The sequence below is a fragment of the Lagopus muta genome, chromosome 21 (genome assembly GCF_023343835.1).
Source record: "Lagopus muta isolate bLagMut1 chromosome 21, bLagMut1 primary, whole genome shotgun sequence".
Lineage (NCBI taxonomy): Eukaryota > Metazoa > Chordata > Aves > Galliformes > Phasianidae > Lagopus > Lagopus muta.
Genome location: NC_064453.1, coordinates 3,659,860 through 3,677,231, shown reverse-complemented (window position 1 = coordinate 3,677,231; position 17,372 = coordinate 3,659,860). Strand labels below are relative to the sequence as shown.

Here is a 17,372-nt window from a genome sequence, read left to right as displayed (position 1 = left end):
CACCACAGATAAATACAAATACGTTTTCTCCTATGGAAGGCAGCTACGGAGTAGTTCTATGAACTGCAAACACTACACAGGATTTGGTCCCTAATATTTTCTTAATGTTGTTGCACACAAAAAAAAGTTTTTCTATAGCAATCTGAATTTTGTCATCACAACCATTTAAAAGTCTGACAGAGAAAGGACCCATAGAGATCTATTTCAGTGTCTCTTAGCCATAGTTTTGATGGTAAAAAAGCACCACATTTAGGTCATCAGAAAGTGATTTAGTAGGTGCATGAATTCTGCAGACATCAAGTATCAGTACAACTCTCAGCAATCCTGCCCCCCACTTGCTATCACCTGCTTACCACCCTCAAACGGAGTATGGAACCTATAAGTCTCAAAAGCCCTTTGACAACATGCAGGAAGCCAAGATAACAGCCACTAGAACTGAAAGCATACCCAGGTCTGATTTCCTCAATATCAGGAACAAGATTCAGGAATTCATTCTTTCCAGCTCTGGCAAGATAGGAACTTTCTACTGCAGGAATTATCTGGAACTGCTCCATCTCAGGACAGGGACTGGAGGCACGAGAATTTGCTTCTGGTGTCCTTTAAATGAAAAGAAAAAAAAAGTAAATCACAGAAAGCAACTGAATCTGACAACAGAACTTAAAGCACATCTACAACCTAGCCTGTCTTGCGAGCTTCATCTTCCAGTCCAAGTTTTTTCTATGACACTGGGAGCCTTCTGTACAATATTAAACATAACTTCCCTTCCAATGTGTGGAATAAACTATTGTGGGAGATAAGTAGTAACTGTTAGTAAGCAGTTTCCAGCTACTTCTGCCTTGTTTCTCTTGTAAAATGCAGTCACAATACAGAAACACATCTTACTACAGTTTGGTGCAGTATTTAGTGCTCCTCACGGATGTTAAACAGAGAAAGAACAAAGCTGGTTATTTCCAATTTCATCAGAAAGATCATCTATGGATACAGCTGAGAAAAAGATTTTTAAAAGACCTCTAAAAAAAAACAACAAAAAAACTTGTGGACTCCACTTGTTAAAGATGCACTGGTCCTCAGAACAACACATCTGACTGTTCTTTCACCACAAAGGATAAAAGCATCTCAGAAGTAGAAAACAGTGGGAAGAGAATAACTGTGCAGCAACTGCAAATGGTGAGGCACAGTTCTACACAGAGAGATATCTAACGTAGAGAAAAGGAGGAACGGGGAAAATTACAAGTATTGCTATTATCCACATCCTGTACTTACTTCTGATCAACTGAATTGCATCTTGAATCCACCAGAGAAGGACAGGTAGAGGAAGGTGTGAGGGTAGCACTGCTGAAACTTGACACTGATGGGTCCCGTCCAATGGGAGAAATATCAGACAACTACAGGCACACATACACACAAAATATCAGAGGGGGGTTTTGGCAGCTGGTGTTCAGTCCTAGCTAGAATGCAGTATTTCGTGTGCAGAAGGCTCAGGCAATAGAAAAGTATTTCCCTACTCAGTGGTAAAAAAAATTCTTGCATAAAACTGGAACAAACCCATCTGTGGGTTAAGATACAACAGTTTCATACACGCTGCTTGCTATTAATTTCTACTTATCCACACTTTGACCTGGTTTGCCACATGGTGATACCTGTTCCTACTGCCAGTATTCTCAAGAGTGATACATTCTTTTGCATAGGGAAAGCAGATACAGTTATACAAGCACCTCCAGTCTGCTGATGAGCTAGAAGCTCTACCACTGTTCATATTCACCTGATACTGAACAGCCAAGTACTTCAAACAGACTGCATTTAAAGGGAGCTAATACAAACTCTTCGGTCTCTTCATACTATCAACAGATTCTACAATCTACAAATACATTGTCATTGTTGTACAAATATAGCATGCTGTACTGCATGAAGTCCTTACCTTACAGTCACTGATGCTGTTGTACACTTGGTTAAACTCCCGATTGAAAGTGTGAGTCAGAAGCTGTAGACACTGAGAGGAGGAAAAACAAAGAAAAGGATTTTAATTTTACCTTTTCAGGGAAATTAGGGCAAGGCAAGCTGTGACACACTTGGCAACCCCTGAGAAAATATGGAAATTCTAAAGTGCCATGAAAAAAACCAAAAAAACCAGAAGAGGGGAATAACCACTTCTCTTATTAAAACTGTAAAGTTTAGTTTATAAAACACCTAATGAAATTCACCACTATCTGGGAAGTTCATAATACTTCATCATCTTTACTAACTCTGCTCAGACCCTTGCTGCTTTCCTCCTGTGTTATACCTTGGTGGCCAGCTCCTTCTCACGATCCACCAGACTCTCTATGTCTGTTGAGTCATAGCCACTGCTCTCACTGGGCGTCACAGCACTCTCAAATGTTGTGGTGGAGATCTGGGAGGAAATGCTGGTGGAGGTGCTGAGGGTTCCACTGCTCAGACTGGGAGACAACGAGTCGCTCAGAGACTTGGGGATGCTGTCACCAAGCTTTTCACGAAGCAAAAGGAAATGCCGGGTTTTTTCCACCTAGAAAAGAAATGAGTATCATCTGACCCAGGACACTCTCTAGTTTACAGCCACTTAGTTCTTGTGTTCTCGTAAGACTCACACAAGTAAACATTTCCATCTACTCTGTAAGATAACATATTTAAATCTCAACGTCGAGAATAAACACAGATTTGAGAACTGCTCAGCTCAGAAGATCAGGCAGTATCTACATTAAACTCAGACGTACAGCTGCCCTTTTGCTTTCACTTGCTCTCTTCACATACCTCGTGCAGCAGCTCTAGTTTCTCCAGTTCCCACTGATGCTCCAGGATGAGGCTGTCTCCTCGAGGCCTCCAGCCTGCCAGGTTCTCTTCTCCACGCACGTATGCCACAGACGTATCCAGGACTTTCCTCCTCCTCCTCTGCATTCCTGAGCAGTCAGAAATAATAGCACTCTTTTTAAAAACACAGTCTGAGGGAAAGCACCGAGAAGCACTTGTCAATTAGCAATCTAATGAATCAACCTGCTGCTGTCTGGCAGGAAACGCACAAGGCGATACGTTCTTTAACAGCAACCACACATTGGAGAGGTTGTGCCTGATTTGGCTTTCTTGCTTCATTCAGGTATTTTCTATTTACTGCCATTAACATTCTGTCACTCCTATGAAAAGCAGAAACTGCTTCTCATCAAGACAGAAGGATTTACTCTGTTCTGCCAAGGATTTTTACTCTAATATTTCAGTGCACAGTACTTTAATACAGATACTCCTGGAACTGCTTACCGGGACTTCCTGTGTCTGCCATTTTGCATAAACTTAGTTCATAGATCCCAGTCACTCGATTGCTGTTCACAAGAAAACAGAGGAGAAAAAAAATACTATCTTCAGAAATAACATGGAGGAGCTTCAGCTTTTTGTGTCCGCAAACAGAAGTTGAAGAATAAATCCTTTCTAGAACCTACATCCATCTAGCATAAAATAGCCAGGACATGCTGCAAGATCTCTAAACATGGCATTTTCCTCGATTTCTTTTTTTTTTAATCCCCCCCCCCCCACTAAAAGCTGCCATTGCAACAGCAGCTTTCAGGTTGGCATCAGGATCACCAATGCAGGCTTGAAATATGAATCTCTCGTCCCAGCTGTTCAGAGAAAAGGTTGAAATAGGGCCATTAGAGAGATAAGCCACGAGTTTCACTGAAAAGCAAGCAAGAAAAAAAAAGCTCAAAGCCATTCTGGAGAAATATTAGCTAAGGCAGACCTTCTCACCGTGCCCTTTCCATAGCTTCTAACACCAAACAGCAGAAGTATCAACTCCACTTACGAATCTGGAGATTTGGAGTAACCACTGCCAAAGAGATTGCGCAGCGATCGTGGTGGGGAGATCTTGGCATCACGTGAGTAAAAGACCATACAAACATCCTTTGTTATAACAGCAGGCTGAATGCAGTGGTCAAGCTAAGAAAAAGAAAAAAAGAGTGAATGAGTGTCTGCAGGCAACTATGCTACGTTATACAACTTCTCTTTGTTGGTAGGACAGCTTCTTGAAATTATTCTTGTTTGGGTGTTGGTGGGGTTTTTGGTAAGTGCCTTCATGGAAGAGAATTGTTAAAATCATCGCGATGCATCTTGTGGGCAAAATAATTGTACTACAGAGAACAGCAGCATCTCCCAAAACCAAGAGCTGGGCCACTGTTTGCAACACTGGTAGTACATCAAAAGATTTTAAGATAGAAAGATAGATTAAATGAGGCACAGAAAGGTAACAAGGTCATCAGTTTCACTTGACACTGGTTGTGAGGCAGTAATGCCTTCAATATGTTAATTGTGAATAGGTTTTTCCACTTTGTTCTCAGAAAATTAATACAGACTCCCACTGGCTTCAGGATTTCACTTCTCAGACACACACTGCCTGCTGTTTGCAGTGGTTCCGTATGAGCAACAACCAGAAAAGAAAACACAGAATTCTAACCTCCAGGTAAGCAGAAAGGGTCATATATATCTTCTCTCCATATGGGGTCACTCGATTGAGGAGAAGGGAGTTATGCAAGGAGCTATCCCAAACTGCTTCAAACCGATAAAAAGTCCTGCAAAAAAAGCACAGCAAGAGCTCAACAGAGTTCCTCTGCACCCCTCCCTCTCACTGGCCAGGCAAAGCTCTTCCTCACCACCATCCAATGCAACTGTTACTGACCACAGTGGTTTGCACGACAAATACTTGAAGCAAAAACATCTTTCTTCTTTCTCAAGATTACTTACTTCTACTGCAAACAGCTTGGCATAAGATGCCATTGCTTGTTTTCAGAAAGGCTCACATAAAAGACAAAAGCAGGAATGTGGAAGAGAACAAAAGCCATCATAACACCACAGGGAAGACTGTTTCTAAACACAGCTTCTCTCTTTTGATTCAGGTGCAATTCAGCCCAGATGGATCTCCAAAGTGTATGGGAAGATTTATTCATTCTAAATCCTTAACCCTATATCCTATTATAAGACTGGCATTTAGTAACAGAAGACATCTTTGTGACAGTGATATAAAACAGCAGTTTCTGATAGCTAATCAGAATGACTGACAGGCAGGGATAAGCCTGAACTCACGCAATAAAGATTTCTTCCCATTTCCCTAATAGCTTCAAGTGAAAACTTGCAGATCTAACGCAAACTTTTTACAGAAATCTCTTTGATTTGTACATGGCAAGAAAGGAGCTGAAGCCTCCCACAGCTCTACTGCAGCAATCAGGAACGGCCATTTGTTCAGGTAAAAAGTGAGAGACAGCATCACACAAAGGACATCTAAGTCCTAATTTATGGTGTCAAAACTGTATTCTCTAACAGAGGCTTCAGAAAACAAGCTCTCTCCTTTCTCATAGGTAGTCTGACTTTATTTATGTTCCTTTGGAAAAAAGTCTCAGCATTCTGTGATACAGCAACTTTTCCAGTTTTTTACACCAAAGGAGGCATAAACATTAAGCAGCACAGAACTAAATGCTCCCTTAGCAAAATGGTGCTTTTTGGATCAGTGTCAAGTTGGAGTCAAACACAGCTTTGAGACAGATACTCTATTGGATTTTGTCTAGCCAGGAAGATAAATATACACAGGCCTGTCTGTCCAAACCAGAACTTGCTAGAATAGTCACAAAGAGAGACAAAGAAATGGAAGTGAGCAAACCTCTTTCTGTATAGCAAACATGAGTAAAATAGAGCACAGAAAAAGCAAAGCACAGGAAACAGGAGAAACACGTGGAAGGCACCAATGTACAGTCAGAAATGATTTCTAAGTGGATTTTGGTGTTAGTTAGAGGCGGTTAATTGAAAGCACTGAAGACTTAAGCCTTCTCTTTTTCAAACAGGCAGAACACAGAAAGCAGACCGCACATTGCCCAAGACTGTGCAGCCTGGCTGTGATCCACAGGAAAACCTGGAAGGTGAAAGAGGAATCCAGTCTGAGCAGCCACTAAACGCCTCCCTTCTTTGCCAACTGGTAAACTAAGAAGTAGCAACCACATGGTTAAACTTCATATGCAAATCCAGCCTAAGAGTGGAGGCTGAATGCCAGTCACATGGCAGCCACAGCTTTTTGTTCAGTGCAACTGTGAGCTGGAATTTCAAGTAACTTAATCATTCAGCTCTTGCTTGGTGCTTCAGACATGGCAAGCATTACAGAGTCAAAGACAGTAAGAAATTCCAAATCTAGTTCGATACAGAACAAAGGAAGAGAACCAGGAAGGACTATGAATAGGGACTGCATTGTGACAGTGCATTCTGAGGATCAGAAAGACTCAATGATGGAAGCTGCCTATTGTGTGTGAAGGAAAATTTACCTTCACACATTCCTTACTGAATTTTACCTGAATAAATCCCTGACACGGGGCAGGAAGAGATGTACTACTTCTACAAGAGCTAAGCTGTGTGCTAACAAAATTCATTAACTAAAAGGGAGATGGCAGCAATACAAAATACATAAAGCATTCTATTTTCAAGAATCTTTATGTGCAAGGGAAGCAAACAGAAAATACCTAGGCATATCCTTATCAAGAAAGAGCCTGTAAAAACACAGAAAGAGCTTTGGTTAGTGCAGCCAAAAGCAGAACAGAGAAGCAACAGCCGAGAGGAACAGAAAAGGCTGGCAAAATAAAAACACCACCATAAAACAAGTCTGTGGACAATGAACAAACATGAGACATGGATCAGAGCTTCAATCGCACACCACCACCCTGCCATGCACCCATCTCCCATGTTAAACTTTGGGACTTCATTAAGAGATGGTCAGCAGTCTCATTACACCAATCCTCATCCTTCATCCATCCAAGCAGCCTTCCTGATAAGAAACTACAGAGCTATACAGGAGTTTCTTCAAACTGCTAGAGTACAGAAGGTACTGCACTTCTCCACTGCAGACCTACTTGTATCAGACTGGAAATCCTCAAGTCCCACAGATCCTTATTCATTATTTCAAATACTCTAGAAGTAAAATATCCTATTCTACAAGGAGGCAAGAGAGAACTGCTAAAAATACTATCACTGTACATGTTTATAGACACTAGGTGGCAGGAAAACTTTCAGTTGGCAGGAGCAGCATCCTGATCCCACCTTTAATATTGCAGTGATATTTCAAAGTCCAAGCCTCTGATGGAAAAGGAAATCAGAGGCTGTTTCAGTGCCTGGAAGCACACTGCCTCCAGAATTCAACAGCTGCTGTAGAGACAAGCTCCCAGACAACCCCTTTCCCTCCAGAAAGGCTCAGATATCCAGAGATATTCCTGCTTTGCATCAGCTCAGTGGAGCCACGGAGCCATCAAGTGACGTGGTTATGTCAGAGCAGGAACAGACTTTGCCAGCAACACAGCACTCTGCTTCACTGCCCCTCATTACAGACACTGGAGCAAAACAACAAGGAGTCTGGCTGATCTTCACAGAAATGAACTCAAATGAGGAGATACATGCAGCCTAAAGCACCTCAGAGTGGAGCCCTACTGTTGCCCGAATGATTGCAGTGCAGATACATCTTACCACAACTCGATTCAATTTGTGAAACATCTTTATAAATCCATAAACTGTGAAGTTTAATTTAAAAAGCATGGCTCTTGCTTAGTTCATCATATGCTTGTTTCAGACCTAACACAGGTATTCATTCAGCCATAAATGTATCCCTCTGAAATGGCCCTTCTTACAATGCTTTATTCTAGCAACAAGCCCTAATATCACTTTACAAGTTCTGGCCTGAATTCTGAGACTCTCTTAAGCCTTTCCTTCCTCCCATAACTGTCCTTACAAGTGGAAAGGCATCCAAATGCATTATCTGAGTATCTTTTATGTAGAGGAACAGACTTCAGCGTTATCTAGAAACGACTGTAACACTCATTCTCTGCCTGCATACCCTGCGCCCACGGAATTCTGCACTTAACCTTTAGCACCATTCACAGTTTTTCAAACATTCTCTACCAATGCTTCACATCAAAGAAATTCTAGGTTCCTGCTAAAAAGAGTCTCTTTACATGCTTACCTATTGGAGCTGTGAGATGACTTCAGGTATTTTGCAGAGATAATATTCAAAGACAAAATAGCATCCACAGCAGCTTCATCGACTTCTGCTTTGTTTCTTATACGTCCTGATAAGGGGAGAAGGGGGAAATCAATTAAATCTTGAAACACAGAAATAAATGCTTTTTCAACTTTCATTTCAGACTGTGATTAAAGCAGCAGCTTTAAGTGAAAACTGCAAGATTTAAGTTTTTCTTCCAGATCTTTTTCAAAATCCAACTCCTCCCATATCCAATATTGATTAAGACAGCAGAGAAAGACTTGAAGAGAAATTACCATTAGTACTTTTTCTTCTTCACACAACAACAAAGCAGAACACACTTACCAACAACCAGCTCTCGTACATCTTTCCAGTGCAACTCATTGCCTTTCTCATGGATAATGGTGACTGTGATTCTGCGTTGGATTCCCTGGTAGAGTTCAAAACCACAAGTTTACACTGGGGAAGTATTCCCACCCCACACACTATCATCTCTTTTGCACTTACACTGTAAAAACACATAGATCAAAATTCTTTGTTTTATTAAGGAAATAATGGAATGCAGCCATTATTCCCAAATAAAGAGTTGTTCCTATCCGTGTAAGAGAGTAACTGCAAAGTGAACAGTAAAGCCTCTGGAAGTGAACTGGGAATTTGAAAGTAGAGAAAAACAAAGTAAGTCTATGAACAATATTAAACTAGGACTGTCTTTCAAATCCAGCTAACAACAAATTATTATTAAGGATTATTGCAGTAGTATTTATGATTAATTACAAGCATATAAGATGCACTGAGATGTGGTCATTGTACAGATCTGTCTTACAGCCACATGCAGTAAGAAAAAACAATGAAATCTGAGTCCACACAACTCTTTCAGTGATCCTGGTGCAGAAGTTAGAGAACACCAGAGGCACTCAGCTGGTGTTTTAAAAAGACTTTCATCTTTCATGATTAGAATGCACGCTGATAATCACAGGAAACAGCACTGTACCAGAGGTCAAACATTCTCCACAGTGCTCAAAGCTTACAGACTAAATTCAGACTGAACGATGACTGACCCTACAGCTATCATTAGACAGCTTATAGGAAAGGAAAAGACATGAGAGAGGCAAAAATCTATCATTAGCACTCTAATCCCCTGCAGAGATGAAACTTGCTGCTCTACAGCCTTCATGAGTACCTGGTGAAGCAGGAATGTCCCCTGACAAGGCAGGCATCCAGTGTGGTCCACAATAGCAGGAATATACCTGTGTGAGACACAGAAATCAGCATGCAGGAGAAACATAATAGCACTGCAACATTAATCCGTATTCTGCCACCAACATTTACCTCTCTATATAATATCTGAAGAAATAAGACTGCTTCTACCAATGTTTACAATGGATTTGTTCACTGCTGATAAAAATGCACGGCTAATGGTGGTGACTATATTGAAAAATAGTGTTTTGTAACCAAGAATTTGCTCTGTCAAATAGTGTTATTGTGCTTTTCTTATCTGCTGTAGTTTCCATGGAAGTAAGTAGGAGACAACTTTCAGAATGACCTACATACATCCAGAGATGGGGACTCCATCACTGCCCTGGGCAGCAGTACTTAACAGTGCTTAGCCACCACTCAGTGAGAAGAAATTCTCCACGACATCCCATCTAAACCTCCTCTGCAGAAACACCAGACCATTTCCTCACGTCCAATCTTCTGCAAAACTCTGCAGAAGTCACTTCTCAACATCATGTCTGAAGACTTGTCAGGGCAAGACTTTCTGCTTTGCAGAAGTGAACATAAAATACACTACAGAAGTCATCTAGCCAAGTCTGCAAGTAATTTAAATTCATGGCCTAAGCACAGGAAAAAAAAAATGTCCCCAGCCCTGGTGGGGATGCCATTGGGCTTTCAAATGGAGAGACACTTCAAGTGTTAAGGAATGCCAATTCTATCTCTTCAATCCTTTTCAATGAGGACAACAAACGTCAGCAGAATTTATACCCCTTTGATACAAACTAGACAGAGTGCAGAATAACATCAGCCAGACTACCTTCAGATGATGATTGCTAAACAGCCACCTTGTCATAGAATGACTCGGGTTGAAAGGAACCTCAAAGATCACCTAACTCCAGCTCCATCCAAAGACCATTGTCTGAACAGAACAAGGTAAAAGATCTACTTCCTATTAACCACTGTTCTTAAAACAAGAATGATTAATGCTTCACTTACTCGCCAGTTGGCTCCAATTCACTGATCTCAAACCAGACAAGAAGGTCGTATTTGCTCACACTGTGGCCCAAGCTGGGTTTACTCATAGTATTCAGCTTTGTAGCAGGCACTTAAAGAAAGAAAAAAGAATGGTTTATAAAGACCATGTATTCTGTGCACACATTCAGATCACGTTTTGTTCCATGATGATAAGGTTTACAGCACTATTCCTCAAAGTGCTGGTATCAATACAGGTAACTTAGATTAAAAATAAAAGTAAAAATCACAGTAAAACAGGAGTGTACAGAGGAAAAAAACTGGTAAAAGTATGTAACAGAAGTCTCTGCAGCTTCATGGGAAAGCAGTTTCCTCAGATGTCCACCACTACTTTACTGTTTAGCAGTTTGGAGTTTAGAATTGGTCTCTTAATCTGCAATATATATATATATATTTTTTAAACACAGAATGCATTTTCCCTTCCTCACAGAAGAAAGTAAATTAAGAACTTAAAAATGTGGTCTTCATTTTCATGTTGTCAAGTGCTTGTCTCCTGTACCAGCTGTGATAAAACGTGCACATAAAGAAGCTGAATAAGACTTAATGCAGAGAAAGAAAGGATCAGTGCTGTACACACCAAGTAGTAACAAAACATGATGAATAAAACAGGAGCATCTACAGAACACAGCAGAACGACTCTATATCTGCTTTTTCTCATCAAGAACATTTCAAGATTATTTACAGAAGATATGAAAACAGAGGTCTGTGAGATTTTGGGGAACAAACACAGGGCTACACAAGGATCTGTGATACTTAGCATCCAGGAGCTTATTTTCTCTAGCATAAACATGGCATCATCTTTCTGTATCTGTAGCCACAGCAGTTCTACACCCAAGAATACTTCAAGATAACAATAAGGAACAAGGACTCCTGAAGCACGTTTCAAGACTACTTCTACCTCTACCATAGATCACATTTGGCTACTAACCATCTCGTTTAGGAGCCCGCTCACTCTGACAGCTGGGAACAGGCAGAAACAGAAAGGGTGGCAGCTGGTCAGCCCCATCCTGGAAAGCAGCCACAGCAGAGGATGCAAGCACGTTGGCATGCTCGGATAGTGTGTTCAGCACATGCACGTTTACATAGCCAGACATTAGATACCTAATTAATTCAATTTTCCTTTCGTGGTCTGCAAAGGGAATGGAACACACAAAAACAGCGATGGTAGAAACATGCAGGTGAGAGTAAGCAGAAGGAGTATGGGATGAAATGGGGAAAAAAAAAAAACACCAGAAGAGTTCAGCATGCATTGTTAAAATAAAGCAAAGAAAAACAAGAGTAATTTCAACAAGACTGGTTCAGTGATCAAAAACGTCATGCAGCAGAAAGACAGTGAGTAATGAATATTTCCAGGCAAGTGCTCAGTAAGCACATGGAGAGTCACAGCCAGAACTCATGGAATACTTTTAACACCTCACGAGAGGAATTCTGCCCTTTAATGACTCAAGGTGCATTTACTGCAAGAAGAGGTTGAATATATAAAGAGGAAGATAGACAAAGATGGATCTGATGCCCTTTGCAGAGTTCACTCCATTTCTTTTCTTGGTGCCCTCATTGGCTCACATGTATACCAAACCTTCATCTTCCATGTCAAACAAACTTGTGATGCACAGAATTGGAGAACTGTTCTCACCTGGCTTTGAGAGTGGCATAGGGGGAGGAAAGAATCTTCGAGAAGGCTGTGGAGGGCTATAGAGAAATGAAGACAGAATTTTTAGAGGCAGCTAAGCAAAGTTATATACAAATAGATGCAGACACACATAAACACACTAGTATATGTCTTCAAAAGGACTCCCACAATCCTATGAAAATATCACCAGCCACAACAAGTGGACTTCTCTGACTAATAGAAATCCTTTTTCTACTGCAACTTAATTAATTCTAGCTATTGAGGAAAAATATCTATTTATATTCTCCAACTACCCACCATCATCCTGCACCGAAAATATAACTGGGTAACAGACACTTCCCAAAATACCTCCAGGAAAGGGCACAAGCCTCTACTGACATTTTCTTTTAAAACTTGCACATGCTGCCTCTTCACAGCTGCTGCTTCCAGCAGGAGTGCTTACCAGATCAAGTAATCTGACCAGCCTCCTCTCCCTTAAACTGCTGAAGAAGGGGGTTAGAGGTCCTTTCTCCAAATCCAAGCCTTCAAATGCTCAGCACTTCCAAAATGTGGAATACATTGAAAGCCTCTTGTTTTCCCCTTAATTTTGCCTCTCTTCCTCTTTCATCCTCTCTTTATGCATCAGGCCACTTGTTCTGAGGGAATACTGCACCTTGCAGAGCATGAGGATTTACCCAGAAGTGGGATCTAAACCCTCCAGCAATACGCTACTGCCAGCGTTTGTAGGTTGGATGCTGCAGAATCAGCAGAGCAGCAACCTGTGTTTGACATGGTAAGACAACCCCATCACTCATTAACAAAATACACTCTGCTGGGTAAGCAGGCCTCTGCCAGCACACATACATTAGTCAGGATCCCTACTCAGGAGGGTGCAGCTATATAATTTCAGGAGTATGAAAAACTGCCTCAACTGCAGAAGTAACCTGAACAATATCACATCAGCCTTTATGTCAGAACAGCAAACAATACCTATTGAGATCCTGTCCTTGCAGATGTAGAGGATGCTGCTGGTAATGTCCAAAGACTTCAAAAACAATAGGCTTTGTTTTGATGTACTCCACAAATGATTCTGTCACTTCCACAGCAATCTGTTAAACAAATAAGGAGAGAAATTGAAGCAAACAGAAAAGAAGCCTAAAAAAATGTGAATTACAATTTTAGTAGTCTACAGTCTTCACACTGTTTAGAGGAGCTCCCAGAAAAAAAAAGTAGCTGCATTCCTTTTAGTTCTAAGGATTAATTCTTATCTCTAGTAAAGGAAAAACTGAAAGCCTCAGTGTGATGCATTTCAAGCAGCAGGAGAGGAAGCCACATGCAGCAAAGCAATTCCACAGTTCATGACAACAGATTTATTCTGTTCATTTGAGATCATGAGAACTGCTATTCATACATATTGTACTTCCTGAATTCTAGACTGCTTTCATTGAACATCCTGGAATGGGAACAGAGATTTTAAAGGCAGGAAATAGATGCGAAACAGTGGAGTTAAATCTTCCACGTAGAATCATTCTGTAATTTGTTCTCCACTGGGGATTACATCATCCATCTGATCACTCCTCCTATTGTCTATTCTTAGCAATTCCCCTTCTCCCTCCTTCCTACACACCTCTCAGGAGCTTAACAGGAAGGATGCCCACAACTCCCCAGTGCTATAACAATCACTTACTATTCATTAGAAGTTGTACTTACGTTCTGAACATGGTAAAAACCAAGCGGAGTCCCTCGACCGTTGTTTTTGAGAGGTTCTGTTGAGAAAGCTTCATCATGACGGTGTAAAAAGCTTTATAAAAATGAAAAACACACACAAAAAAACAGCTTAATGGAGACTGCTGTGCTGTGAACCCAACAGCAAAAGTCAACTCATGCATTCAGTCTGCCAGAGGTTTACATGACAGTCACGTATAGCTTAGAATCTTTGGGATCACAATTCTCATACATTGGGGCCAACATTCCTGTTTTGGTTTTATGACACCAAAATTGTATTCTCTTTCCTAAGAAACTAAATCCAACAGCACTTTTACCAGAGAGATATTGATTTACTCAAGAGTCACATATGTTTTGTGCCTGGGCATTTGAATATTGCTAATTAAACAGGAAAAATTCAAACAAAACCCTGAAAAGAAGCCAATTCTAGAGCCTGCTGATTCTTAATTCCTTTCTGCAAGACTTTACTCCTTGACACCACGCTAACACAAGGCAGGCATTGTTCACAGTAGGAATTCTGATAACCAACAGTGTTTTTCTCTGCTGCACCACTGCTTTGAAAAGCTCTCCATCAGACCCTTTGTTGCTCGCTATTATTTGTGCTTGTTATTAAACCATCCATTGTCTAATGCAAATAAGAGCAAATTCTTACTTGAACTGGCAGAAGATGTCTGCATATTCAGGAAGGATGCCACTGGCCTGCAGCACTGTCACACGGAAGGTAAACACACTTCCCAGCTTCAAGTGATTACCAATTTCTTCAGTGAACCCTTCCATAGTCATTTTTCCATCCAGCAGAGTGGATGACTTCAAGTCTGAAAGAAACAAACAGCCCACAGTGTTAAACCTTTCTTTGGGTGATTTTTTGTGCCTTGATTGCTGGTTTGTTGTTTTTTTTTTTCCTTAAACATATTCCTTCAGGCAGCAATGTATTCCCAACACACATTCCAATTGCTTTTTATGATAACAAAAAGCCCAAAGTACACAGAAACAGTTGTTCTGCATAGCTCTTCAAACACAGAACTCGGCACCTGCCATATGCAATGCATCAGTAACAACTCCTCCCAGTTAATCATGCTTTTTAAGGACATCCCAAATCCCTTTTTAGCACTGACTGAAATGGTCCGAAATTCTCCATAGGTTTCTCAAAAAAAGCCATACTACAGATCTCTTGCTTACCTAGTTCATTCATTCTGTTTATCTCCTCTGGAGGAGTGACCACCTCTGAATTCTGTCCCTGCCCTTCCACAATTCTCAATTCTTCCAATGACAGTCCAGACCGAGTCATTGCGACAGCAGAAAAATCGCTCTGAAAAATTAAGTTGCATTTAACGGATGCCTGCAGTTTCCTGCTTTCCCACGTCCTTCTTCCTACATGAATTAACATTTCTCTTAGAAGCACAAGTTATTGGGCTCAAAGACGCTTAATTCAATTTTAACACTCACCTTATCGAAATATTCATTATCAAATGAAATTTTAGCTGTGCCTGACTGTCGAATACCAGATCCATAATCAGGGGCTTCTTCATCAGCTAAAACACATCAAGAAGAAAGGAAAAAAGCATAATGGGGGAAGAGCAGAGAAAAGCAGTCAACTGATAACAGAACTCCTCAGTGTGGGAGATCAAGACAAGTCACCAGGTTTAACTGTGAATATACCTAAACTTTATAAAGACTTCTGAATGCAAGATGACCTTAATACTCATTCTTATTACTTGTTTACATCTAAGTATTACAGTGGAACTTCACATAATACAATTACCCTCCTGGGGGGTATACCTGCATTGACATAAACTGCCATCTAAAATTATCTAGTCACAAGTAATACAATCACACTAGCAAAGCTCCACAAACACATCATACAAGTTTGAAAGATGGCTCTTGTCCATACGGTCTGTCCATTTCATGTCTCCCTCCTTATGGAGAGTACTAACAAGGAGGCCTGGTTAAATGCCAGCCACAGTAAATGCATTCTTACAGGAGAAATTCAAGATTCAGAATGCACTTTGAAACTTCACCCAGAGACCAAATAAAGCCACAGCACTTTTTCAAGACATGCCCACGTCTCAACTTCTAACAGTCACAGTGTATTCCTTTATATCATCCATTTATTTGGATGACAATGCCATGGAGACCAAACTGAACTAGAAGTAAGTCCATTGTACACATTAACATAGATTTTAGTTCAGATGCTGTTTTAGCCCCTGCTAAGAGTGATTCTCATGCATCTTCAAGCTCTGAGATTTCATCACACATTCCCATGGAGAGAGAAACTTCCAAGGTTACCACACCTAAATAAAGAAATGCTGGCAGGTAGCCACTGCTAAATAAGACAAATGATGGGAAGCATCTGTGGTCTTACCAGCATTGATGAAACATGGATAACTACCAGAGTAAAACTCAACTGGATGATTTCATGGTAAAAAACACCGTTAGCAGGCGCCTAGAAGGCTCTGGCATGCACACAGTGGCAGCTCACAATCATACAGAGCAGTTAACAACTCTGTATCTACCCTGCTCCAGCATGTCACCTACTTTGAGTCTTTGCATATTTCAGTGAGGCAATGAAGTGGAAAATGCTACTGAATTTTCTTTCTATTAGGCTGAAAATTGTTCAGGAGCTTCTTTACATGCTATTCAGCCAGAGAACGATGGAGTACACTTCTACACATTACTCAGAAGGGTGGTTTAAGAGGAACAAACACAGAGTACATTTTACTTTTTGTGAGTCACCACAATTATCAGACTTGCATATACCTTCGTGTGCTGTTTACACTGGGTGTCAGAAAAAAGAAGCTTTACTTTATTTTGTGCTGACTTAAAAAGCAGTCTTGCATTCCATCACCATGTTCAAAGCCTCTGGTCAGTATCATTATTTCAAGGTTTATCCATGCTTGGTCCACATGATCACACTGATGAAAAAGCTTCAATAGCAACTTAATAACAAAGTGTTCTTTGAAACACTAAAATTACTTCGGATTAAGAGAGAATGTTGGACTGTATGTTTTTTCAAGCTGCAGCCACACACAGTGCACCAAAGAGCTGCAAAGTAAAGCTCACTGAGTGCCTCACCTGCTATAGCTTGCACTGCTACTCGCAGAAATCCTCGTACTTCTCCCTTCTCACTAACAACAGCTACTCGGTGAATCAGAGGCACGGGGTACAGCAGATTGCTCAGGTATACAAATGCTCTGGTAATAAGAAGGAAAGAAGACACAAACAGCATGAGGCCATCGTCTGCAAAACCAGACTGCAGCATTTGCTTGGCTAATGGGACATTCAAATCTTCAGTTTACTTTGTTCCATCTGTCAGACCTGTACTGTGGTCTTGTATCTGCATTGCCCACACAGGGCTCCTCGGCAGTGTCAAGGCTAAGCAAAGCCACAGAACACTCTAGAACACAGTAAACCTGAGACAGAGGGCTTGTATTAGTGAGTTATAAACATATGAAGGAGAACATGTACGGTGATGGCTTTCTAAAGGTAATTTTAGATGGGCTACGGTTGTAAACAGAGCTGTTAAACGAGATGGTTGAAGTCTAAGGAACTACTACATATAAAGATTATTTTTTATTTAATTTTTCCAGCCTGTAAGCATAGTTTTAAATAAATCAAAAGGGAATTTATATTCTGTGTGCACACAGCCTCAAATATTTTAGTGAACAGCTAAAAACACTCCTTAAAACTGAAATTTGACTGAATGTTTTCTACATACATTAGATAACATTGTACGCAGAGGAATCAGAAATTCCCCAGTAAATGAAAACTCATCTGCCAGCTTTCCTGGAAGGC

General features: G+C 40.7%; 1 protein-coding gene across 9 annotated transcripts in view; it reads right to left on the bottom strand.

The window, feature by feature from the left end:
- The window catches only part of KIF1B (kinesin family member 1B), an 80,816-nt gene that overhangs the window by 4,170 nt on the left and 59,274 nt on the right, over nt 1-17,372 (bottom strand). For all 9 annotated transcript variants that reach the window (XM_048967959.1, XM_048967965.1, XM_048967962.1 and 6 more), the window contains 19 exons: nt 16,653-16,771; nt 15,027-15,112; nt 14,760-14,889; nt 14,233-14,395; nt 13,566-13,656; nt 12,846-12,964; nt 11,880-11,935; nt 10,211-10,319; nt 9,180-9,246; nt 8,345-8,429; nt 7,982-8,087; nt 4,451-4,565; nt 3,803-3,936; nt 3,265-3,326; nt 2,767-2,912; nt 2,282-2,521; nt 1,919-1,990; nt 1,264-1,385; nt 448-597 (listed from right to left, as the gene is read on the bottom strand). In XM_048967959.1, coding sequence (XP_048823916.1) covers nt 448-597; nt 1,264-1,385; nt 1,919-1,990; nt 2,282-2,521; nt 2,767-2,912; nt 3,265-3,326; nt 3,803-3,936; nt 4,451-4,565; nt 7,982-8,087; nt 8,345-8,429; nt 9,180-9,246; nt 10,211-10,319; nt 11,880-11,935; nt 12,846-12,964; nt 13,566-13,656; nt 14,233-14,395; nt 14,760-14,889; nt 15,027-15,112; nt 16,653-16,771 — 2,172 coding nt within the window. The remainder of the gene's footprint in view (nt 1-447; nt 598-1,263; nt 1,386-1,918; nt 1,991-2,281; nt 2,522-2,766; nt 2,913-3,264; nt 3,327-3,802; nt 3,937-4,450; nt 4,566-7,981; nt 8,088-8,344; nt 8,430-9,179; nt 9,247-10,210; nt 10,320-11,879; nt 11,936-12,845; nt 12,965-13,565; nt 13,657-14,232; nt 14,396-14,759; nt 14,890-15,026; nt 15,113-16,652; nt 16,772-17,372) is intronic.